Source organism: Ictalurus furcatus, chromosome 15 (genome assembly GCF_023375685.1).
Source record: "Ictalurus furcatus strain D&B chromosome 15, Billie_1.0, whole genome shotgun sequence".
Taxonomy (NCBI): domain Eukaryota; kingdom Metazoa; phylum Chordata; class Actinopteri; order Siluriformes; family Ictaluridae; genus Ictalurus; species Ictalurus furcatus.
In genome coordinates this window covers 2,736,574-2,763,405 of record NC_071269.1, presented here as the reverse complement: position 1 = coordinate 2,763,405, position 26,832 = coordinate 2,736,574, and the positions used below count along the sequence as shown (strand labels likewise).

The 26,832-nt window shown below is 39.8% G+C and overlaps 1 protein-coding gene across 1 annotated transcript in view; it reads right to left on the bottom strand.

The window, feature by feature from the left end:
* Positions 1–25,728, bottom strand: part of erbb3b (erb-b2 receptor tyrosine kinase 3b) — a 37,892-nt gene extending 12,164 nt beyond the window's left edge. Inside the window, exons 1-14 of the mRNA XM_053643210.1 lie at positions 25,021–25,728; positions 14,841–14,992; positions 14,432–14,612; positions 9,500–9,625; positions 9,339–9,401; positions 8,529–8,647; positions 7,747–7,888; positions 6,391–6,504; positions 6,049–6,172; positions 5,240–5,313; positions 4,733–4,823; positions 2,155–2,369; positions 1,899–2,031; positions 1,697–1,790 (exon numbers count right to left, since the gene is read on the bottom strand). Of these exons, the coding sequence (XP_053499185.1) occupies positions 1,697–1,790; positions 1,899–2,031; positions 2,155–2,369; positions 4,733–4,823; positions 5,240–5,313; positions 6,049–6,172; positions 6,391–6,504; positions 7,747–7,888; positions 8,529–8,647; positions 9,339–9,401; positions 9,500–9,625; positions 14,432–14,612; positions 14,841–14,992; positions 25,021–25,087 (1,695 nt within the window). The 5' untranslated portion in view covers positions 25,088–25,728. The remainder of the gene's footprint in view (positions 1–1,696; positions 1,791–1,898; positions 2,032–2,154; positions 2,370–4,732; positions 4,824–5,239; positions 5,314–6,048; positions 6,173–6,390; positions 6,505–7,746; positions 7,889–8,528; positions 8,648–9,338; positions 9,402–9,499; positions 9,626–14,431; positions 14,613–14,840; positions 14,993–25,020) is intronic.
* Between the last annotated feature and the right edge of the window lie 1,104 nt (positions 25,729–26,832).

Genomic DNA, 26,832 nt, shown 5'->3' with positions numbered 1-26,832 from the left:
AGTGCAAGAAAGAGCGCTACTGCAGGTCCTTCATCCCTACAGCAGACTCTTTAATGTAATAACAACCTAATGTAGCACTGCTAGCTGTTTTGCATCATCAACCCACACATTATTATATATATTTGTTGCTCAGCCCTCTATTGTTAACTGCTCAATAATCCATTTATCCACTTATGTATATAAACAAGTTGTTACTCATGAGTATATGTTCAAATTTGTATTCATCTGTACATACACTGAGGTGTCCATAGTGTACATATTACCATTATTATCATTTTCTTACTACTTTTATTCTTATTTTTCTATTCCTATTGTATATCATTTTTTAGATACTTTTTTTTTTTCTCTTTTCAATTCTATTCCTATTTAACGTGTATTCTTTCCTATCTGTTTTTTTTGTGTAATTAAGCTGCTGTAACGAGGGAATTTCCCCAGTGTGGGATCAATAAAGTTTATCTTATCTAATCTTACCTTATCTTAACTCTTTAACGTTTAAGTCTTATGAATTCATGTGTGAATAAAGTACATGTTAGTACATGTTTGTTCAGTTAAAGTATTAATTAACACGTAGTGGTAAAGAAAAGCAAACCTGCTCTATAAGAAAGAATAGGAGTTAAATGTGCATCATTTCAAATCGTTTATATCATTTGCCACATGCAGCTGCGTACACAGACATCATTGGATGGCGCTGGATTACGTTCATAATTTGCATCGATCCTCCTTATCGAACGTAGAACGATGCACTGATAATAATAATGCAGTAATAATAATAATAATTAATAATAATGATAATACACCAATAATATCATCTCAACTCGTTTTGCGTCATTTTCCATCCGTTTCTCTTCAAATCCCATTTTAGTGCTAGTACATACTCTGGGAGGATAGGGCCCGGGCCACTGCTCCTTTACCCACAAGGGTGAAATGAATACAGAAACGTTTATTCATTTAGCAGACGTTATTATATATTAACATTTAAAACCAGTCTTCTAATAGAATAATTTCCGGTGCTTTAGTCTTAGATGGCGCTGTGTTTATGTTGACTGCTTCACTTCACAGTCTTTCTTATAGAGCAGGTTTGATTTAGTTTACCAAAGGTGTTAATTAATACATTAACTGACAAACACATACTAACGTACTTAAGGTGGCTGGTATTCACGCGTGCATTCATAAGACTCACATCGCAGTTAAGTTCAGCTCGTTATTAGTTCATGATTAGCTTTAACTCATCATTAGTTATATTTAATTAAGTATTAATTCAGGTACTAATGCATTCATGTACTGTTATTGTCAGCTTGTGCTCTGGAGACATGTCTTTTTTTTTTTGCACAAGAAAAACGGGCTATAGCGTCCTCTGGGTTGATATCGAGATGTTTATACCGTGTTAATACCTTTCTTTAAACGGCAGTCTGGGTTTGGTTGTGGTATTGTAGTGTTGATATAATTCTAATATAACCTTGGTGTATCTCAAATCCTGTCTGCCTCTACATAAAACCTGAATGGGAAAGGGAAGTGGTAGTTCAGTGGTTAAGACATTGGACTTCTGATCAGAAGTTCAAATCGCAGCATCGCCAAGCTGCCACTGCCCTTGAGCCCTTAACCCTTAACTGAGCAAAATGAGATAATTGTAAGTCTCTCTGGATAAGGTCTGCCAAATGGCGTAAATGTAAATACGATTGCCCCCATTCCTCCATACCTCTCCTCTGCAGGTCTCTCTCCCCTCCTGTGGTAGGCACTCAGGATGACAGGCAAGGCACTCTCCAGTTGGACCTGAGAACTCCCGTGGTTCCCTACAAACACATATACAGTAAATAAGACAATTTGTATACAAAAATGCAGAATGTTCTGTTATAGATCGGAATTATTATAAACATGTATACATTCACACACGCACTGACCCAGAGAAGATGTTACACTGTGCTACACAGGTATGACGACGACTGTGATTCCTGCAGGAAAGACACTGCTCAGGTCCGGGGCCCCAACAGCCTGAGTTCGAACACAGTGGATCACATACATGACCCTCAGCCTCTGTAAGCACACACACACACACACACACACACACACACACAGAGGCAGAAAGAAGTGCTGAGTACATCGCATGAATCTGTGAAAGTATAATATGGCCACGCAGAAGGAATATGGACATTTTACCACACAGTCTCGCCGGCTTGTTGAACTTGATGTCGTTTAATTTGAGTCTGCGCTTAGTCTGGGTGCCAGTGAAGATCTGCTGCCACTTCACGGTATGCTGGTAACATAGGTTCGTGTTATTGCTGATGTACACGCTGCCCTCGCTGATCTCCCGCAGAGAGCGCAGACCCAGAGACGTCAGAGAGTCCAACTTCATCACCATCAGAGAGAACGGTCTAACGGAGAAAGACAGATGCACAGGTGGATCAGAAAACAAAGAAAAAAAAAAAACCCTGCTTGTAAAGAGATGGAGCTGGTGGAGCAAAAATCATGAGGAAATGAGGGAGAGGAGATACAAATTGATTTTAGCGGTAGCTACAGACTGTATACATGGAGGCTTAAACAGTATAAACGTGTTTACATGCACTCCTAGATTGAAATAAAGAAATAATGACAAGCCAGTCTGAATGATGACCTGAGCAAAGTGGATATTCTCTTGAAGAACAATAATGACCATGCAAACCTTTAAGTAAGATGACCTGTGCACAAACTTTGTATACATTTACTAAAACAACAGCATCGCTGACACAATGGTAAAATGTTTACATTTATAATTGATATAATATGATACGGTATGAAGTTCTGACAACGACAAGCTTTCCTGAATTGCACTCGGTGTCTTATTTGCACCTTTAACATACAACTACAAGTAAAGTTACAGCATTTTAAAGTCTGGTCGCCCTCAAAAGTTAAAAAGGAGAATTACATTTAAATATTTCATTCCAATTCCATCGAAACACCGGCACACTGATTATCTAAAAGCTATGTAATTGATTGATTTACTTTTTTGGACTGTCTTTTGTCTTTGTCATGATCTTCCCCTTTGCATTCCATGTGCCTTTGTTTCCGTTCTTGTCCTGTCTCCACCCCCTTCCTGGCATTGGTGTGTTACCCAACTGTGTCCACCTTCTTCATGTTATGCCCATAATTACTGTGTATGTGTATACTAGGCTTGTGGGATAGTGTGTAACATGCCATCATTCTATCGTGCCCCTAACTGTCGTCAATCGTGATCGCCTGTGGCTCGGCTGGAATTAGGGGGTGTGGCCATCTGGAAGCTGGTTACGAGTTGGTTGTAGCTGCAATTGCTTAATTACCCATTTACAAGGTCAGAACTGAAGTCGGGACTGTAAATAAATGTAACCGTTTATTAGCTGTAACGAAGGTCATCGTAACATTTAAATACAATTCTACAAACTACACATGTATGTGCTCTGTGGTGAATAGCACGCACGTATAGTGAAGTGGCCCTGATTAACAACACATTCTGGCATTTTCTTGAGTGCTTTTTAAATGCGAGGGCTTTATCTTGTTTGGCAGGATGGACCAAGGGAAGCTAAGACGCGTCAAAGGAAGGTGCTTTGCTTCTCTGCGCCGAAATCAGACAGCAAGTTATTATGGTTCGTTTAGGATACAAAATAGATGAAAAGGAAACACATATTATGAATTACAACGCACTGTATTTTTGTCGCTCTTAAAGCTGCAGACTCCAGTCTGTTTTCCGTCAGAGATTGAAATCATTCCAATTGATAGCCAGCGCAATAGTTGGAATCTATCAGCAATTCCCAATACTAAACGACAGCTGGCAAGGACAACGACAAAAGTTTAATTGGACAATTCTAGCGTTAAGTCAGAGCTTTGTCGCCCAGTGTCTTGTTTCATAGTACCAAGACTTACTGGTTTTGACCCTCAACTGTTTTCCTGATTTATGGTCATGGATTATCCGGTTTGATGCTGCCTACTTGTGCACTGACCTCCACTACGAACTAGGATTGCCCCTAATTGTGATGATGAAAATATTTTGACAGCTGATTACAAACTTGTTTAGCATTATGTCCATTTCTCCAGAGCATGTAACGATCCAACAACTCCATTTATATTTCATTACGGTAGAGCTCTTAAAGTACATTATTACCGGAAAAAGCCCAGGTTTCTTAAAAACTTGCTGGCGAGAAACGCAACCATAGATGCACATTCCTGAAAGCCTTCTGAGAGCTGCGAAATCTGTTCAAACCTACAAGTCTAAACGTCTTCCTGAGCATGCACCTTTATCTTTATCGGTCATATTTTGCAGCCCATCAAAGCCATTTGGCTCCATTTTCACACTGCTGTCATAATGTGACACCCAAAGAGGAAAATGACACCAGCGTGTGAAGGTGTGTGCATGGGAGATACAGAGAACGTGATAAAGAAAGAGGGAGATTTCTTATTAAGCCATGCAGTTTAGAGAGTTTAGAGCAGTTCGCTTGGTTTACATACCTCTTTGTGCTGTTGCGGGTACACAGTTAGGGGAAGTGGGTATGGTGGGGTGAGGTGGAGGGATGCACAACAACAACAAAAAAAAAAACAACAAATAACAAATAAAAACATAAAAAACATATAAAGAGCAAAGATGAGATGCATGCACAGACTGTGATACACTGCTAGCATAAAACGGATGTAATTTAATAGTATTAGCACGCAGCCAGACACACAGGTGGCAGTTACATTCGAAAACTGCTGATGCTAGAAACACGCAAACAGAAATTTACACACTTACACGTGAAGCGACCGTCCTCGTATCGTGGTAAGATTGGAGAAAAATGACAAATCCTTCAGCTCTGCAGGCCAATACTGAATACTCAAAATTCCTACAGTACACAAAATCATAAAAAAAGTATTATTATTATTATTATTATTACTATTTTTAACTGTATATAATATTATACATGCTATCACAATGCAATCAAATCTGAAAGTACTGGAATTCTTTACTTTAATTATTCATCTAAATAAATAAAAGTTGGGGTAGAGCTTCAAATTCTTCACACGAGTCAAAACAGAAAAGTCTAAACAATTTTACTTACAATATAAAAGTAAAAATACAGGAAAGGTTCAGAAAAAAACGTCAAATCAGACACTGATTTCAGTTATATATACTGCACTATATATGTGCGTGTGTGGAGATATATATATATATATATATATATATATATATATATATATATATATATATATATACACACACACATTACATACAATACATTACATACAATATATATATTACCTGTTATTTCTCTTACAGTGCTGAAGACTCTGAGTTTCTCTGGGTCTAGAGGAGGTATATTATTATAATCATCCCTGTAAAAGATATACAGCTATGTGACCATTAATAAGCACTATGAATAATTAACAGTTCTCTGCTTTATCAAGGATTTTATAACAGATTTTGTAACTCATCAGAAAAAATCAGAAGCATTTACACCATATATTATATACCACTCGCCTCCCACCTTCTACAAAGCTGTACGATGGAAACCACCAATTCTTCACATGCTCACCCACGTCCTCTAGTAAACCAACCGCATACTAGAACTAGACTGGCTCTTATATTTTACGATGCAATACCACTCGCCTGTAACGTTTTCAGTAGTAACTCAGATTTCAGCTTCTTCGGTTTCGTAAAAGAATGCAGTAGCGCTACCGTAGTGCCAACTTTCCCGCTCAGATGAATTCCTTACGGAAGGATCGACTAAAGTTTAGGATTACTTTCAACTATTTGGAAGATTAGAAGTTTTCTGTCTGGCAATTAAATTAAGCCATAAGGTCATAAATAAGGTTAAAAATAAATAAATAAATAAAAATGAATCGAATACGATGTAAACATAAACACTATTTCAGTGTAAATCATCTCACATATATGCAGTGCCATGTATCTATGTGCATATGTTTATAGCGTTACATATTTATAACATTTACTCAGTTCGACCAACAAAAACTTAAATAGAATCTTATAATTCAAAGGTCTTATAATATAAAAATGAATAAAAATAATAAGAAACATGAAGAAAAGTATAGACAGGCAGATAGGCTCACCCGTTAATACCCAGGCCAAGAAAATGGAGGCTGCCCTGGATCTTGGTGCAGTTGATGAAACTGTCAATGTTGCTGGAGTCCACTGTCTGTCTGTTGCTCGTACTGGAATCTGTTCCCTCACACACTGCAGAGAGAGAGAGCGAGAGGGAGAGAGAGAAAGGAAGGAAGTTCAATTAGACACTTTCTGTTCAACGTGAACAATTGTTGTAATATGAACGTGTTTATTATTGTTAATAAAATGCATCGCGTATATACAGTACATGACATTTACCTGCTGAAGAATACGTCTTAACAGTTGTGTTGTAAATTATATATTGGAACTGTGTATAACGTGTGTTTCACCTTTTGGGCAGAGTCCATTGCATGGCTCACAGTGCTTCGTGCCATTCTTCTCTACTTCCATTTTATCAGGAGGGCAGGCACTTACACACGCACTGCCATCCACCACAAAGTGAACTGTGTGTATGAGAAATTGACAGAGAGACAGACAGAGAGAAACAGGGAGTGTGATCAAAATTAATTTCAATAAATAAAAAAAACACAGATTTATAGAACAAATTTAAATCAAGCTAACTTTAAATCTGTACCTAATAAAGTCTGTATCTAATATCCATCCATCTGTCCATTTTCCATACCACTTATCGTACACAGTGTCGCAGGGGACCCTGGAGTCTATCTCAGGGAACTCGGGGGACACCCTGGACAGGGTGCCAACCCAGACAACACACATTCACACACGACAGACTACGGAAATGCCAATCAGCCTACGGCGCATGTCTTTGGACTGCGGGAGGAAACCGGAGTACACGGAGGAAACCCGCAAAGCACGACGAGAACATCCAAACTCCACGCACACTGGGCAGAGGCAGGATTCAAAAATCCAACCCCGGAGGTGCGACGCAAACATTCTACCCACTAAGCCGCCGTGCCTTGTATCTAATGTAAAGATCATTAATGAAGGTCTTGATTGAAGCACAGAAATGATCTCTCTCTAATATCTTCATTCTACTTAATCTTTATTTTGTTGTTTCGACCTGAATTTGTCACTTTCGTCCATCAGCGTTGGGATGGTGGGCTGCAGTTGCCTCTCTGACTCACCGACATTGACCTAAAGTCATTCGCATGTTCATTATGCTTACCGCAGCAAATAAAATGGGTGATAACAATAGTATAACCAACATCGGAGAAAATGTTTCTGAAGACGTGTGCAACGGTGGCAGTGCTGCTCGTGTTCATAGAAAAAAAAAAAAATTCCAAATGGACCAATCACTAAGCCCTTTGTGCTTTAACGGGTGAAAAGAACAAATTCAAGTCAAATATTTATCAATGAAAATAAATGATTAAAACGTTACTGAAATACATTAATAATGTCGCATTTTAGTTTTATTTAATTATTGCCCCATGCATTCAATGTTTAAATATTTAATTTAGTCTGATAAATTCCTCTATGTGCAAACAACAGATTTGCACAATGCTGGACTGCTGTATGTTTAAGAATAGGTCACACACGACAAATGAAACAGCCCTAACAGATCTATCAGAAGCCACACTAGAGGTTCTGGGTAACGTTCTCCCTAAACGAGTGACTCATTCTATACTGCAGGAGTGTAATAGCAGACTAAAAAATGCACATGTTTCAGGGCACACAGTGAAAAAAAACGCTAGTTTTGGTGAAGTGACTTTAGTCTCTGTACTCACCGGGGCATGTGTGCAAACAGATTGAACCGTACTGGTACATGGCGTCGGGATTAGGTTCCAGCTGGAAGGTGTGCTTGTTGTAGATGTGCGACTGTGGACAGTGAGGCACACACGCTCCCTTATGACTCACATGCAGGCATGCCTGCAGCAAAGAATAGACAAGTAAGTTCAGGCCAGTCTGTACGGATAGTATTTTCGACATCTTTCATGTTTAGATTGCTTTCACACCTATTAATCCAAAAACCGATCGCTTCTTTCGTCTGCTATTTGATCTGCAGATAATTAAGCGAGCTCAAAACAAACGTTGGCTGAGGAGCGTATAGGTCTGAAAAATGCGGAAAATGCTTAAAAAAAATAAATAAATAAGGCACAGAAATCATCACATTTCTACAATAATACAGCTCTGTCCTTTGGCTTCCAAAATACACTGCATGTTAGGTTCCTGCAGCTGAGTCGATCGCTTTCTCACGGCAATTGAACCGTGCTAGAGTTTGCACGTAGGCACACCAAGACCACTTGATCACATGATCATGGCTCGACTGTCTTGGTTCGTACCAGAGTGCGATCGATGTTGCACAAATGATCGTCCCTAAAACGGAGCGAATCAAACAAATTCGATGCTACAAACATGAAAGGACGTTTAATTACTAAACTCTCTATCTGTCTTTAAATATAGGGTTTGGTCTTGTGCACAAACAGTGCCTATGTAGTAGTGCGTATTATAATTTTACGCTGTCTTTTGGAGAAATTCTAAGGAAGCGGTCGGAAAAGGCGGCACTTACAAAGCAGTCGGTTTCCTTAGGCCCTGTACAGCCTCCTGCGCATTCAGTGTTGCAACAGTGCTGCGGGCTGGAGCCGAAACAGCGGCCGTGGCACTGCGGCGCGCACACCGTCTTAGTCACTGGCACACACAGAGAAGAAGTTGTTAAGAGGTTGCTGTATCATAGATCCATACCTCTTGACCTAGACCTGGACAGCTGATTACATTATTCAACAGGCATGCACAGAAAGAAAGCATATTTGACTAAATGCTAAGTTTGATAGCATTTCCTGCTTAAATGCTGTAACGAGATTGTTCATGCATAAGTATCTGCGTAGAGAATGTTTGACTTTGTTGCTTCAAAAGTTACATGGTAAAAAGGTACTTATGGTAATTATGTGCAGTGACACGCAAAGGATCCTTCGCTAAGCTAGCTAGCTATGTTAGCTAACTACATTAGCACGTTAGCTTAAACTTATTTCAGCTAAGTAAACAACAGCTCGACTATACTGTAGCCAGATCTCATTTAAGAGTGCGTAAGAAACTGCACGTCACTGTATTATGGCAGATTTTGAATGTCAGAAAAGAAAGCAAAGTATTACATAACAGATCACTTTTATTACTGTTTACTGCTCTTAATAGAGTTTTTTTTTTTTTAAATGTAGAACTGTTTAATTGAATTAATTTACAAAGTCATCATTACCATACAGCATTTCTTTCCAGAATGCTGTATGTCTTACAACAGGAAGTATGTCCCACTGTAGTAGTGGCTTTAGTAGTGTGAACTGTGAAATATTTCTAGTTGTGATGGTTTAACTGCCAATCTACTCACAGATCTGACACTGATCCTTAGTCGGACCCCAGCAGTAACCACCGCAGTCAGGATGACACGGCGCTGTGGACAAAAAGCACAACGCCTCAACATGTATAGACGAACATTCAAACCGGCAGAAGAATAACAACCCTGGTGATGTCACTCTCAGACACACCCACCTTTTTGACCATTCTCACTGATCTGGATGAGAGCACTGCTGTTTCTCACTATGTCCTGCCAGTGGATCCAGGGAGCGTAGCTTAGGTGCTTGTTATTGACAATCTGCACTCCTCCAGCCAGGATCTCTGTAGCGCGCACACATACAGAGAGAAAGACAGAGCAATTGTTCTAGTCATCAGGAGTCTTGGAGCATTGAAAAAGTTGACTTATTTTGTTGTTGCTGTATTAAATCGTTGTACTAACTCGTCTAAAACAGAATCTTAACTTAACGGTATGTTAAGACTAGAGCTGCAACTGACGATTATTTTCATAATCGATTAGTCGGATGATAAATTTTTCGATTAATCGGATGTGGTGAGGGCGGGGCAAACTTTCAGTACCATTTTTCCCCCTGTTTATTTAAAATAAAATCCACAAACTGAGTGTTACAAATATAAACTTCAGACTAAAACTTTACACAAATTTTTGTCCAAGTATATAAGACTGAAAAGAACCCAATACACACACACACACACACACACACACCAGAATATATATTTTTTGTGCATCCATAAAAAATAATGCATAAATACTTATATATAATATAAACGTATATATAACTTTATATTACATAATCGTATTTATGCATTACTTTTTGTATAAAAGGTAACGTTGACATAAACAGTCAACTGGAGAAAGTCACTGTCGCTGACTCTGGGTATTCTGACCGCTCGTGTTCCTTTTGAGACGATATTACCTTTCTAAAATCCACACACTAGACAGTAGAGTACATAGTGCATAGTGTAAGTGTATAGTACTTCATTTGGAACACAACTTTAGTATTTACTCTCCGAAGCGTGTTTTTGGAACAGAAGTAAAGTAATGAGTAAATCTCCCCCGTGCCGTGCGCAGACCAACTAATCAATAATGAGATTCGTTGACAACGATTTTCACAATCGATTTTTATCCATTTTATCGATTAGTTGTTGCAGCTCTATTCAAGACCCTGACCTATTTGTACTAGCACGAGGGGTTTGTGAACCCACTGCATAATAACTGGACTTATTTTTTGTTTGTTTTGTTAACCATAAAATCCATATTTCATCAGAAATGTGTCTCCTCCCCATTGAAATAATGTGTAAATACCTAACAACTTGAGAGCTTAGAGAGATAATGTCCCTACAGTAAAGTAATATGTACAATATACAGAACTGTACAGGTGCAAAAAGAAGTGAACCATTAGGGTGCATCCCAATCACAAAATCCTTCCAGTGCACTGGGACGTTTGCTCCCTAAAAATCCCACAGTGCACCGCAAAAACCAGGGAGCATTGATGCTCACTATGATCCCTTACTGGAAATCACGTCATATTTTCTAAAATCTCTCAGCTCGAAAAAAATAAATGGTGGACGAACGCTCAGCCAACTTCGTCCACAAACGTAAGTAGCTTGTTATTATTGTTGTAGCTCTCAAATGATTACTTACCTTAGCGCTTTTGAACTTTATTTGACATTCTATATAGCCTACAGTTTAAGTCTAATGACTTTTAAGTGTTTAACGCGTTTTTAAAAAATCCACTAGCTAGCCTATGATCCTGCTTGACGCGCGATTAAGCTAACAAATTTATAGGACATATAAAACTTTTATATGTTTGGGTTTTTAACAGTGACCGATGAGGAAATTATAAGTATGTAGACATGTCACCGGAAATTAAGTCATCAGTGTCCCAACGTGTAGCGAGCCAGGGTCCTTACCAGTGCTCGAACTCATGTACACCATATATTGATTCACGACCTAGGGAGCTAGGGAGCTGATTGAGATGCACCATTAGTTTTATTAGTTACATCAAGGTAAAACGGGATCAGGTCAAGGGTCAGTGAGTGCATGTTAAATAATTAAGCAAGCTAACCAATGAAGAACTGAACTGATATGTTAGGGAGGAATAAATATTACTAATCGCAAGAAAGCAGGTCAGTTACTCGTCCCATGATTCTAGCAACACTAAGTACTAAGGAAATGTCAGAGGAGCTGAGTTGATGTTTATCAGTCGGGACAAGGTTACAAAGGCATTTATGAAAAAAAAATACCCTTTGGACTTCACAAATCCACCATTAGACAAACAGTATATAAGTGGAAGGCATTTAAAACAATATTAACCTTACCAAGTAACCCTCTGAAGAAACTGTGCATACACTATATGACCAAAAGTATGTGGACACCTGAGTATTGAACATCCCATTCCAAAACCATGGCCATTAATATTGAGTTGTCCCTCCCTTGCTGCTGTAACAACCTCCAGTCTTCTGGAAGGCACTTTTCACTAGATTTTGGACAGTGGCTGTGGGGACTTTTGCTCATTCGCCCACAAAAGTACAAAAGGTGGGGTATTGCTGTCCAGGAAGGATGGCCTTGTGCGAATTTAGTGTTGAGGCCACTCGAGTTCTTCCACACCAACCTTAGCCAAACCATATGTTTAAGGAACTCACTTTGTGCACACGGGGAACAGGTTTTCTGAAAGGAAAGCTTAATACTACAGCATACAAAGACATTCTAGACAATTATGTGGCATAAGTTTCGGGAAGACCGTCATATAAGTGTTATGGTTAGCTGCCACATACTTTTGGACATGTAATGTAGATCAACAATAAGTACAAGCCTGAACAGAAATTGCAAAGGTCTATGCAAAGGTCCCCATGAAGAAGCCTTTTTTCTGTCAAAAAAAAAAGAGAAAAAAGAACAAAGCTGCTTGTTTGAAGTTTTCCACAGACTATCTGGACAAGCCAGAAGAGTTCTGGAAGTCTGTTCTCAGGACAGATAAGTCCAAGATTGAACTCTTCAGGTACATCAGGAGGCCTATGTTTGGCAAAGAGCCAACACAGCCTTATCCCTACTGTCAAGCATGGTAAAGGAGCTGTTGTTCTTACTCTGATTCTGGGCAACTGAATGAATCACGAATTCTGAGAAATATCAGGATTTCTTGCCAAGCCATCAATGACTACGTTTACATGGAGAGCCGTAATCTAATTATTGACCTTACTCTGAGTAAGATAATAATGTGATTAAGGTGTTTACATGAGTCGCTTTTAGAATACTCCTGTCATGTTCACGTTTTACATGTTATAGAACATAATTACGTCACCATGCCGCACGTCATTACGTCACCACGCCACACCGTCCGACGTCCCTCCAGAATTTCACGTATCGACATACAGTTGGTCTTCGTTATGGTACCGTATACAGTTTTGGGTGTTTTTGTTTAATTTTTTACGGACGCTTTAAGTGCAGTTAATTATTTGTCATGCTGTACGCGCTAATAGACGACTGCTTGAAGCCGTGGGCTGTGTCTCAAACCACGTACTTACCGTCTATATAGTAGCCGAGATACATGTATTTCTCCTACTACAGGCCTATAGTAGGTAAGTACGCGGTTTGGGACGCGGCCGAACTCTCTTGTTCGCCGTAAAAGGTTGAGTTCTGCCGTGTGTGATCGTGTCCTGTCGCAAAATGCGGTGAAAACTCTCACACGACGTTAATAGTGTGATTAAGGTGTGTACATGTCTGTAATTCACGTCCATAATGCGACTAAAACAGGAGTACTCCACCTGTATTAATTCGATTAGTGCTTACTTCGAGTATGACCTTAATTAGATTAAGGTACGTAAAAATTGCTGTTTACATGGTAGATTCTAAATCAAAGTATGGTCTTAATCGGATTAAGAGTGGATTATTGCTGTCCATGTAAACGCAGCTAATGTCAAGCTTGCAAGCTCAAGTTGGGCACAAAATGGTTTCAACGACCTTAAACAATCAAGTAAGTCCATTAAATGGCTTAGGAAGAAGAGGATCCATATAATGGAATGGCCAATCTAAAGCCCAGACCTGAATCCTATTGAGATACTGTGGCAGGTGACCTGGTGAAGTTTTGTAAAGAAGAGTGAGGAAAAATCCCCTAAATCAAGATGTCAAGGACTGATAACTGGTTATAACAGAAAACTGTGTGAAGCTATCGCTGCTGAAAGGTTCCACATGTTATTGACTGAAAGGGGCTCAGTTACTTTTGCACACAAGAATATCTGGTGATTACTTAAACATTACAGTTTATAACAGAAATCTTTATTCAGGATATTCATTCAAAGAAATCATTAAGTTCTTTTAAAGGTTCACAAACATTCAATCCTGACTGTATTTTTTTCAGTATAGTAGTAGTTGTGAAATGACGTGACAGGCCGAGACTGAGTTATAGTTAGTAATCTCTCCAGTGGGGTTTATAGGGTATTTATGTTTCACAGTAACACGGTTCGAATGAGAGAAAGCGAAACGATGAACTTGATTTTCTTAGTATTTTGTTGGGTTTTTTTTGGAAATGACTGGAGTCCAAAAGACTTTTGTTGTTGTTTTAAAAGTCACAGACTAACATCTCTTTACCACGCAACTGTCCTGACCAGTCCCAACACGCAATACGCCTCAAGAGCTCTGTAAGAATGGTGTGTTTTAAAACACGCACAAGTATAAATGTACGCACACGTACACACCCAGAGCATCCACACACTCTGCAATGCTAACGTTCTAGATTCCAGAGTCTTCCCACGGTCCTGCTGTCATGTCTTACCTGCCCGTGTGATGACATTTTAAAAACAATGGCATCCAAAAGTCTGAGAGTATTAGTGGAAGTTATTTTCTAATGTAATACAACGATCTGTCTTACAAATTATATTATTGACTTGATATTATTAACTTGAGTGAAAGGTAGAAGCTTTTAAAAAAATACATGGATGTCAGCGTTTTTGGCATTTAGTATGTCCACTCGAGCTGGCATGGACTCCACAAGTTTGTGCAAAACCTTATGATCCATTTTATGTCCAATCCATCAGAGTGTTGTCTGAACACGTGCTTCAATATGGGCGATTAGTGTACGTCTATTATCCCGTCTATCCCTTTCCAGCTGTCCTAACCTGTGAGATGAGTCAGGCCCAGGTCCTCCAATCCATACTGGCCATCGAAGTTGAGGAAGACAGAAAGGGCCCATTCCTTATCATACAGCGTGCTGCCACGGATCACTCGCAGCTGCTCCAAAGGAAGCCGGCGAAACTGGTTTGTAGCGATGAGGACATAGCCCGTCACTTCTCGAACAGTCTGCAGGCAGAGGCGAGACAGTAAAAGAGGTATGATGAAACGGAATGTAGCAGCTATTAAAACTAAGATTCTATTAAACATTAATCACTGTTTTGCCTGAAGGTAAATGTGCAGTAACGGTAGTTCAAATCATCCAAACATGAAAGATTTAGCTTGTGCTAAGAATTTAATCATCAATCTGTGCAATCAAAGCAATGGAATTTCACATGGAAATCTATGCTCTCTTACTTCAAGGAAGGAGAAGTTGAAGTTACGCTCCATCAGGGTGATTTCCAGGTTGCCAGTGATGATCTCACAGCCACTGTAGCGTTCCTTCAAGACATTGTAATGCTGCGCAGGGCTGTTTATAAAACTCAGACCATTCTTGGACCCTGGGCAAACTGGCAGAGAGGGAAAAAAGTGTCAATATCATTTTGGAGTGCACAATTAAATAAGGAATAACAACATGACCGACTGAGCTGTTATATGAAGACCCCTAGGCGTGTATAAAGACACTGGCGTGTATTTTTTCGTATGAGAGTGCATTCTCGGGGGGTGTGGTATTCCACTTATACCACATCAATCTGCAAACGATTAGATTTAACGTTGTGGACAAAAGTTAGTTCTTGTTACCACCTGCGTTACTGCTAAATTTACGATCTCCTAATTACGGTCTCCTAAGAAAAAACTTCACCAGTTAGAACTAATACAACACGTTTTTAAATCCGTTTATTATTAGTCTTAGATTATGTATCTGCCGTGCAAGTCCCGTGGAAGTTAGCTTGCTTCCAAAGTTAAAAACATACAGTGGTACCACATATTAGCTTGTGTGGAGACATGCAAATGATCTTTAGCTAACCGAGCTAGCTGTTTTTTTTCTCTCTCCAAACACCTACATTAGCATGTTAGCTTAGGATTATTTGATGAATTTCAGTTACTCTTTTCTCTCTCTGTCTTTTTTTTTTTTTTTTGCCAACAAGTGCCAATATTAACAATTGTATACTTATTAAACGACAACATATCATGGTTTTTATCCATTTATAGTTACATTTAGTGTTGTGGAAAGGCCATGAAGCAAGTTCAAGTAATCCCAGCAGTGGCTCATGATCATAGATTTTGGTGGGCAGGACTACTTTAATAATGACATCAGCCTCAAAGGAAATTAGGTCGAGAAGCTATAACAATTGATGTGCGCTATATGCTACTATACAGTGTAGATAGAACAATTAATAGTTATGCATCAGAAGCAGTACAGACTTATAATGTACAAAGACGTTTTTAAAGGGAAAGGCTGTTTTAATGCAGTAACGTTCGATAAGTCTGTTTTATAACATTTTAATTTTTGTCTTATTACGTTCAAGATAAAGTAAGAGAAAGACTGTTTATAGCTGCTAAAGCATGATAACAGGAACTAACTTATTTTAACACGTGTAAACAGACAAAACGTATGACGCCGTTCTTTCATAAATAGAAAATTGTAACCATTGCCTAATTGTTAAATCGAGAGAGGGATAACGCGTGTTGAGAAGTACTGCTAGGCTGAATGAATCAACAGCCCTCGGCTTTGAGTACATCACACCACCGTGTCAACTGTTTTCCTCCAACAGCACGTCCTGTCATGTTTTACCGCTTACTTATTCATGAATTGGCGGAACAAATATTAATATAGAATTATGATTTCAATATTGAGCAAAATCATCGTGATGATCGTTTTAGCCATCACATGCATCCCCAATCCCTAAACATTATTACTTATATACATATTCTTACTTATATATTATATATATATATATATATATATATATATATATATATATATATATATATATATATATATATATATATATATGCTTTAATATATATAAAGAGATTATAAATAATAAATCTCCAGCATGTTCTGCAGAAATACAGGGCCAATTGTAAACCCCTCTACTGAAACAGCGTCTTAAAAGACTAGACAGCAATGAACACAAAGGACTTTAAAGCCTCTGCAAAAGAACATCCATGCACACACTCAGACACAAGGTCGGAGGCATGGTGAAGGAGAGGTCAAAGGTGAACGAGGTCGCAGGAACGCTACAGGCTAACGCTGGTAGTACAAGGGCTTGTAATGTGCTCGCAGACGTGGATTCAACTGAAGAGGGAGGGTGAGAAACAGCATCAATCTGCCATTGCACAGCAGGGTCACTGGCTTGAGGGTGGAATTAGCGCTAATTTGCCATCCTCGAAACCCGGAAACCAAAGAACCATACAAGCAGACGTGCTGTCGCTCGCACTTTCCCTCCAGCTCTCTCTTTCTCTGCATCTCGGCAGAGCACTAGACGACTTAAAGACGCCTCAGCCGTGCAACCATAATTCCCGGGAATGCCACGGTGCGTTGGCGTGTGACACCGACCTTCGCGAGCGCGTACTGTGTGTTAATGACTATGTATCATTCTACTGATGTGCCGTGTGGCATTACAATAGAACGGCATAGAAGCACACACCTCATTAGCAGCACGCGTTAGCACGTTAATAGCTATGTGACAGTCCAGAGCTTATTAGCGAGGAAGTGAGGAACAGGAAGATAACTGCACAGGAGTAGGACACGGTACGGTGCCGCAAAGAAGAACGCTTCCTGCTCTACTGGTGTAAGCTTTATTGATGTTGAGGGGGGGAAAAAAACGCCAGATTATATTATATTAATCACGTTCTGCAATGTATACTGTTATACAGTATTTACCTAGATTGAACTAACTATTCCCAAATACAGCGATCAATCCAACAATGGCAAGGCTGCATTAAATGAAAGGTTATATATTTCCCTTTCTACTCACCCATAAATCAACAATATCGAACTTTTCTGATATCAGTAACCAGTGTACTAGACTCATAACAGTAGGTAGTGCTGACTGATTATAAATAATTCCGGATAGTTATTTGCATGTAAACTCTTATGTAGATGAACAACTTTCGAGTATAAAAGGAAACACAAATCATGCTTAGAGCCCAGCCCTTAAAGGAATACTCCAGCGTTTTCCCAGCCTAATCTCTATCCAATGCACCTGTCATGTAGGATTGATTACCACAGAAGAGAATTTCCCTTCAGTGAGGGAAGTAGAGAAAACCTGTTCACCTGAACATTAATCAATAACAGTCTATGCAAATTATATACAGGGTGTCCCAAAGGTCTTCATACACACGGGGAAACAGCAAAATATCTTCCAAAATTTCTCATACTTGGTTTATATTATATATACATTTTTTTTCTTCTCCCAGATAGCCTTTAAGAACTCCTTTGACAAAAGCAGAACGTATTGAAATCCTTCTCATGGCTGGATGGGGAAGCTGTCGCAAGGTTGCGATGGACTTCAATGGGAAACATGGCGAGCGCATCACACACGACACTGTCGCCAAACTTGTTAACAAATTCGAAAAGACTGCAAGACGACGATGACGTCACATGACGCGACTCGGCCCAAGTCTGCAGAACATCTGCTGTAATTTTGAAAAATTGCAAGCTCCTCCTGCTTGATTTTGCGTTAATTTCTGGAGGGACCGTATATACCTTCAGAGCGAAGGATTCCTCCTCGGTTCATGGCTACCACAAACGCTGTGGGAACGTAATCATCATTCCATGTACTACATTACTCCAGTGCACAGATTTATAATTAAGCCATTTAATAGAGAGTGTAATGGTAATTTGATGGAAACTGCACTTATTCTTTCACCGTGAGTGAGTTTTGTGTGTCAGGCATACTGAACAATTAATAGAAAATAAATTTGTCCTTATGTTTTTTGTTTTTTTTTTAAAAATAAAACTGACCGTGAAATATACACTTCCCATAAACACATCCGAGGGGGTGATATGGCTGTTTGAAGGAGTAAAGAGGAGGAGCGACGCTCTCGGCTCCCTCAGACAGACATTCTTAATAAACAAAGCTCAGGATTGTCACAAAGCTATAAATGTGAACTCTGTTCAAGTGTACTGGTATTAGTGTGTGTGTGAATGCATGTGCATGTGTCTGCGTCCGCATTAGCACTGCTGAGATCATAGAAGTGCACAATAGGGCGAGTGTGAGCAGAGCAGTCTATCAACAGAGGGAGGAGGGCCGGGCGACAGGAAGAGATAGGGACACTATCTATGAGTGACCACTCTCTCCATGCTCCCACTACTCATAGTCAACACTACAGCCTTTCTTCCCAGCCACGCATATAGCAGTGGTTACTCTAATATTTCACTTACGGAAGCCTTGAAGTCCGCAACGCCCATGATTCACCGGCTCATGAATCACTCTGCGGGGGAGCTATTACTGGAATGAAGCCCGATGCAGGAATCTAGTCTGAACCTAAGGAATCTGAAAGCAACGTTTTTTTTTTTTCTTCCATGTCACGACATGATAATCAGTAGTCTCGGTTCAACTGGCACGTTTGAGCTGTTGTTCTAAGCAAACAAGAGATAATGAGACCTCACTGAACAACTCTTTACTTTAAACATGTTAAGAGTCAAGGGTGACTCTTATACAAGAGTGGTTCTCAGATCCAGTCCTTGTGTACCTGTGGCCCTTGAACAGTTTTCACCTCTGATTCAAGAGGTTTATACATCCATCCATCCATCTTCTACCGCTTACTCCTTCTTCAGGGTCGCGGGAAAACCTGGAGCCAATCCCAGGGAGCATCGGGGACAAGGCGGGGTACACCCTGGACAGGGTGCCAGTCCATCGCAGGGCACAATCACATACACACTCACACACCCATTCATACACTACGGACACTTTGGACACGCCAATCAGACTACCATGCGTGTCTTTGGACTGGGGGAGGAAACCGGAGTACCCGGAGGAAACCACTAAGCCACCGTGCGCCCGAGGTTTATACATAGCTCATCGAATACATCAGGCTTGGAAGAAGGAGCGAAATTTTCGAATTCCGTAGGGACATGTAACAGGGCTACACAATTTCATATCAGTTTAATTATCACTATTGTTTGCTTGCTCAAAACATTATCACCTGCGATAGTGGTTTGCATAGCAAACGTTAGCTATTTACACAGGTATTGTCTGTGTACCTGTTTGCTTACTTCTGTTCTTTCTTAATTTCCTGTTGCCACATGGACAGTTTTGCACCTCTGAAGTAAACCATTTTACCATTAGTATCTCAGATCCTATGCTACCTTTCATTGCTACCATTCATGAAAACAAGCTAAAAATAACTAAAGAATAACACATGCAAGAAGTGATTTTTTTTTTTTTTTTAAAACACAAACTTACATTACACCTGCTTTTTATCCCCCCCAAACAAAACGATTTTAAATAGTGCTATTTTTATCACCAAATACTGGTTTCAATGTAATCACCAGCCTTGAGATTTTGTGATGCTTGCCCTGGAGAAAAAGAAAGCACAGAGCCACTTCCTGTAATGTCGGAGTCAGTTGTAGAGGGATCTGGTTCCATGCCTCTATGCAGAACATTTTAAGCTCCTTTATATTGTTGTTTGTGTGTGTGGACTTCCCTGTTCCACTCAGACAACAGGTTTTCTCTAGGGTTTAAATCCAGAGACTGAGATTTTGTGTTTCCTTAACCATTACTTTGTTGATTTGGAAGTATGTTTGGCCCATCGTCTTCTTTAAAGCTATAATTATGGCCAAGCCTGATTCTCCTGGCTGAGGCAACAAGGTTTTTGGGCTGATACTTTTTACTGATATGCTGGTACTTCACAGCCCACCATTTACAAAACAGCCCCAAAGCATCCCTGATCAGCCATTTTATCCAACAGTGGCATGTCTGGTGCTTTTATTTGCTGACAAATATGCTGATGGTGTACATGACCAAGGTATTTGACTGAAATTATCTGTGGGCGGCTGTGGCTAAGATGGTAGAGAGGGTTGTCCACTAATCGTAGGGTCGGCGGTGTGATCCCTGGCCCGAATGACTCCACATGCCGAAGTGTTCTTGGGCAAGACACTGAACCCCAAGTTGCTCCCGATGGTAGCTCTGCTGTCATTGGTGTGTGAATGGGTGAATGAGATACAGTGTAAAGGTTAAAACATAAAAAATAAAAAAGGTCAATTACTTTTGGAGTTAATTAGAAGTAAATTGAAAAAAGGTCTAGAGTTTGTTGCTGTTAACTTTCCAAAGAGCCGTCTCTGTCAAGGAAACAAACCTTCATTGGGCTAAAAAATGAAAACACACCCATCCAGGAGGGCGTGTGCCATCCAGGAGATAGCGAAAATGTTAGGCGCGGCCGAATCAAGCATTTGTTACGTTCCTGAAGAGAAAGAACACATTGGTGAGCTCCACCAAAAAGCCCGTAAAACTGTGGTGACAGAAGAATTCTTTCCCTACGACAAGATGTAAAGCACAGGTAAAAAAGCAAAAACTAAACAAAGAAAAAAAAAAAAAATCAGGAAGTCCAATTTAGAGTTTGGCAAAAAACAACAACAAAAAATTGCATAAATATCTGGAACAACATCCTACTGACAGATAAGACAACGATGAACTTGAGCACCAATTTAGGCATCACCAGGGAATAAATCAAGTGTCTGGTTATATGTCTATGAATTCCCGACCTCATGCTGTCGTTGACTGCAAAGGATTTGCAACCGAGTATTAAAAACGACAATTTCATTTATGATTAAGTTAGATTGAACATATATGTTATTTTGAACATATACGTTGGGTATCAAAATGATTTTTTTTGGTATTTCTATAGAATTCAAGATGTCCGACTGGTATCACAATCAAAAAATGACAAAGAAAAAAAAACAAAAAAAAAAAAAAACAGCCCAATTGGGCAATACATTTCTTTTTGTTTTTTTTTTTGGATTACATTTATGCAGCATGCCTAATTCTAGAGGACGCCGTGTATACATTCTACAGAAAGGTAATTACAGGTAGTGTTTTTTTTTCCCAGATAAGAACCGTTTACCATGGAAGTTTGTTTCTTGCATCACCTGCTGCTGATCCACCCCTTTTACACATGAACATATAATAACCTCAGAGAGTGCTTATCAAAATCACTGTAACTGGAAGTACATAGCCTATTAAATTTCGAGTAGGAACCTGGGACTTAGGCGTGGAGACAATAAGGAGTGGAGAATGACGCCGTCTACCTACTCCCTGAATGTAAACAAGCCTAGGAGTTCTCCTGCTGAGCTTTGAACATATATGAAGGTGTTCGGTCAGGGCCGCTGGAGTTGTGCTGCGATTAGGTCTGCAGCGACCAAGCGATAAAATCGATAATTAAAATAATCTACAATGAAGTTCGTTATTGATTAGTTGGGTCTTCACAATGGTGAAAAACGCATTTCTATGAATAAAACACATCTGGAAAAACAGCGGAGGTCACAGAGTGAGCCGCTGGGGGAAAAGTGCACGGTCCAGGTCGTCCAAAACATGAGAATATTTTATATTATGTGCTTCAGACAAACTCGTAAGTGTATTAACGTGTCTCGTCGAGTCAGATGCTCCGACAGACGCGTGTGCTGTTTAATGTGTTCCAGACGTGTTTTCTTCAGCACAGAAATGACATTTTTACCTTTATATCCTTATCTGTAAATGTTAGATTTAGTAAATTCACGCCAGGGTTTCCTTTTTACATAAAGACTCGTCCTGACGGCGAGCGAGTCTCCATTAAACTTCACTGAACGAGCGCGAGTCCACGCGTACGCATCAATCAAACACCGTGCAATAGAAAGGAAGCGCAATAACCGACTAAAATATTCATTCTGATCAAATGTGTTGTTTGATGCTATATGTAGCGATATTTAGAAACTAAAGCGATTGTGTTTTTATGAGAGCGGTAACTGTATTGGGGTTATGACATGTCATTGTATAGAAATGTAAGAAGTGTCGTACATTTACAGAATAAAGGAACATGTCACTGTGTTCAAATGAGTGAATGTGTGTTACTGCAGAACATTCAACCTCTTACCAGTTAACACTTAGTCTGTGCTTTTGTTTTTCTTTTTTTTTTAGCATTATAAATATACTGATTTAACTTCTGATTTAAAGCTTGAGGACAATCAGTTGGGTTTGTTTTGTTTCCAAAATATTATGCGAATATTTTAATATGTATAGCATATCCCACATATTTACCTTTTTACACAGATACATAGCCTTCAATTTGCACAATGTTCGAAGGACATTGGCCAGAATGTGAAATAACACCCCCCCCCACCCCCCCTCTGAAAAATACAAAACATTTAATCCAAACTAATCGATTAATCGAAGAAATAATCGACAGATTAATCGATTATCAATAGATAAATAAATAAATAATCGCTAGTCGCAGCCCTAGACGTTTTGCCACTCATTTAATTTCACTTATAGGTTCTTTACGTTTACAAAACAAAGTCCACTCACGCTGACTCGTTATTACTAGACCCAACTTGACATTCTGCTATAAGATGGACTAGACTCCCATGTGTTATAATGTTGAAAAACGGTTCTCCGGTCATCCTAGCGGTTTCATCACTTCTGAATGATTGGAAATGACTTATCATTATTCACCTTGCCTTACTACAATAAAACGGACATAATGAACTTTAGTGCCATAATCCTGAGTGCGACATCTAGTTAAGGTTTTATGATGGGGCAATACATTCTTACACCTAGCTCTGATACTCAACCAGTCAACAGCCCTGCTGACACGATGCAACCACTGGCGAAATAAGTTACATATTAGCACAATCAGGAGCGCTGATTATGACGCATTAATACCTGGCAGGATTCTAAGAGGCAAAGTTCTTTAAAGAAAGAAAAAAAAAAAAAGAAGGTTTTGTGTGCAAAAGGAGAGGAACAATTAAGGAGAGGCCTGGTTAATCATTCCAAAGCTGTCAATATATCCACTAGAAGTGACTCATTCCTGGGCGGTTCTGCTAATGAACCCTACAGCTTAGTCTACTCGCACTGTTCGCACCAGTGACGCAAATGAAAAGTCCTCAAGCAAGCTGGGTGTTGATTCCTAAATAGGTGTATCAGTCTAATTATGTTCGATAAATAGAGACGAGGACGGTACGCTCTTGAGTCACTTCGTTTAAACTGATCTCGAGTCTGTTATCTCGAGTTTCATTTCCAGAATAAAATGACTCAAACCCTACACTGTAAGAAAACAACATGTTTCGGGATGGCTCTCTGGATAGTCAAAGATCATTAGTTTGCTAAAGGGGTTCTACTAGGAACCTTCTCTGATATGAAAAGGCAATATTAGAGGGTTCTACATTACAAAGAGTTCTAGATTTAAAATTCATTGTGTATTTCACGTTTTTTTTTCTTTTTATGTATGTATTTTCTCTTCCTGGTGTATCTATTTCTACAGTCTTTCAAGTGAGTCATCTATTATTATATATTTATTGGACGGACTTCTGCTTGAATCAGTTCGACTTCGCTCCAATCGACGTGACTTGATTAATTATTACATTTTAAGACCAGCGCCAGATTCTTATCTTGAATCCTGAAAGGAAAATAGAAACCTGTTTTTTTCTTAAGAGTTTCCTAAACGAAGGTATGTTAGAAATGTTCTGCAGGTTCTCTGGACCATGAGTCAGTGCTAAGAATACCACAGCACACCTACTCAGGTGAAGCAGGAAAAAACAAAACAAAAAACAACACGGGTTAAAGTTCATCCAAAGACCTGAATCAAAATCTGAGATTTGGAGCTTGCTGAACCCTAACACTACAACACTAAGGGGTGGGGATCTGATGGAAAGTCGTGACGTTAAAAACCTCCCGTTTGACTGAGATCAGGTCAGCAGTTCATATACTGTACCTATGATTACATCTTAGACACTTTATGGATAAATTATGAGGAGGCTATAGCTGACCTTAAGCTTTAACTCACAGCCTGACTGCTCTGTGATTATCGTATAGAACCCTAAGCACTTACTCACACCCTGTGTGTCTCTGAGTGCGCATACGTGACTCTTGCACTAGTTTCTATCAGTCGTTTCATCACCCATAAACACGGCTTGGCATGCCAATCGTCATAATGTTGTGAGTTCTAATCTCAAGACTGCCAAACATATATTACAGGTCTGTCGAGTAAAACCACTCGTACGAGAACCCTAAACTCTCATTTGTATCCTGGATAGAAACTGCCTAAAGATCAATATTTGATCATCACAACACCTTCATATTTACACTTATGTGCTAGAAGTGTGCACAAGGTGATGAGTTCTAATCCAGCCAAGAGTGAACACTCAAACAAGGCTCCTAGTGAACTTTTTAACTGGTTAGTTTTAGATTAAAAAACAACAACAACAACACCACCACCCAAGAAAACGGCTGTAAATTAATTACCAGTGAACATTATTTACAAAACACAGATGTTCCATGGTCAGCAACGGACGACTCGGAGTAATTGTTTTTGTAAGTGCATCGCCTATTTGGTTATAAGGAGCCATCTGTCTGAAAGTCGGCTGTTTAATGCATTGTACAGTATTCCTGCATACCTCCTTGAGTTTGAGCAGCAGCTCCATGAAGGGAAAGGAGGAGAACTGCGAGCACCTGCAGCCGCATCTCGTGCTCGTGAGCGCGCGCTCACTTCACTCACTCAACCACGCGCCCTTCTTCAGCCCAGGTGCTTCACGCGCCTTCTTCCGGATGGAGACGCTGAGAAGATTCCAGAAGGAAAGTTCCAAATCCAACAAAAGCAGAACAATATCCACAAGTGTTTTATCCTGGGTTGTTTGACTGATTCTTTCCTCCCAGAAAACTCCGAAACAAGTAATCTGATTTAATCCTAGTTTTTAAAAAGGCTACCTTTCGATTCCGACTCTACAGAGAGACCGGCAGCAGGAGCTGGACATGGCGTGAAAAACGTCAAGCGAATTATCTTTTTATTATTATTATTATTATTCCCCGCTTCAGAGACAGTTTACGAAACGCCGTGAGGGTTTAGTGACAGCGACAGTTTGGGGAATTTGGGAGCGGAGACAGATTGAGTGGGACGCTCAGTAACCACGCCCTCTCTAAATGTCAACCACAGAACAGCGCTCGCGCTCTAGTTGCCAAGTGTTCAGTCTGCCAAACAGCAGCGCGCGGGGTGTGCACGCGACCGACTACTGATTAGCTGTCTAAGTGCTAGATTCATCTGACAGTTGAAACAAAAAGACAACAAGTACACTGTAATGCCAAAACTTTGTGGAAACCTAATTAACACATCCTATATCAGATTGAGTGCCTCCCTTCGCTGTAATAATAACCTCCAATCTTCTGAGGAGGCTTCCCAGTAGATTTTGGAAAGTGGCTGTAGGGATTCAGGTTCATTTCAGATATTCACAATAGCATTAGTGAAGGAGGTCAGGCGCTGATGTCGGATGTGGAGGTCTGGGGTGCAGTCAGCGTTCCAGTTCCAGTGGGGTTGAGGTCAACGCTCTGAGAGATCTTCCGCTCTGACCTTGGAAAAACATGTCTTCAGGGAGCTCATTTTGTGCACAGGGGCATTGTCCTGCTGGAACAGGTTTGGGTCTCTTAGTTACAGTTATATTATAATGCTACAGCATACAAAGACATCCTACACGATTGTGTGCCGAGAACTTTTTGACAACAGTTTGGGGAAGAACCACATATGGGTGTGATGGTCAGGTGTCCACAAACATTTGCATCTAAAGTGTATATCTAAAATCAATCAATCGATCAATTAATCTATCTATCCATCTTATCTAATCTGATGTTTAATGAACAAGTGCACATTTGAGAAAAGATTTCAAAGAACATGCATTGTGTTTTCATACAATTCCTAAAAAAACGTATATGGATATGAATAGGAGGCACACTTTTCTAAGCTTTCTAGAGCAGTTAACATCAGATATGAAGCACGGGACAAACACCATGTTCGCTGACATGAAAGAGTATATTATTCTCCTATGTTGCTGCATGACGTGTTTAAAACCTCCTTAGTACCCGCCTGGTGAGGGTCACGATGGTTTAAATTAGGTATAAAAACATTCAACAACCGAGGCATAACCTGAAGAAGTTTCACAGACATTTGACGAGCAGAAATGGAATAACGAGCCCCTGAACAAAGGGGGGGTCAATATTAAAAGTAACCATCAGTATCTGATGACTTCATGCTCATGGACTGCACCAGATTGGTCAGTTCTTGCTGTGAGATGTTCCTCCACTCTTCCACCGAGACATCTGCAAGTTCTCGATCACATCTGGAGGACACACACGGTCACATGTAATTTTCCACTGTGAGGACGATCAGCTGTCCTTCCTGTCTGCCTGTAGCGCCGTCTTACGTGTCTTACATTACAGAC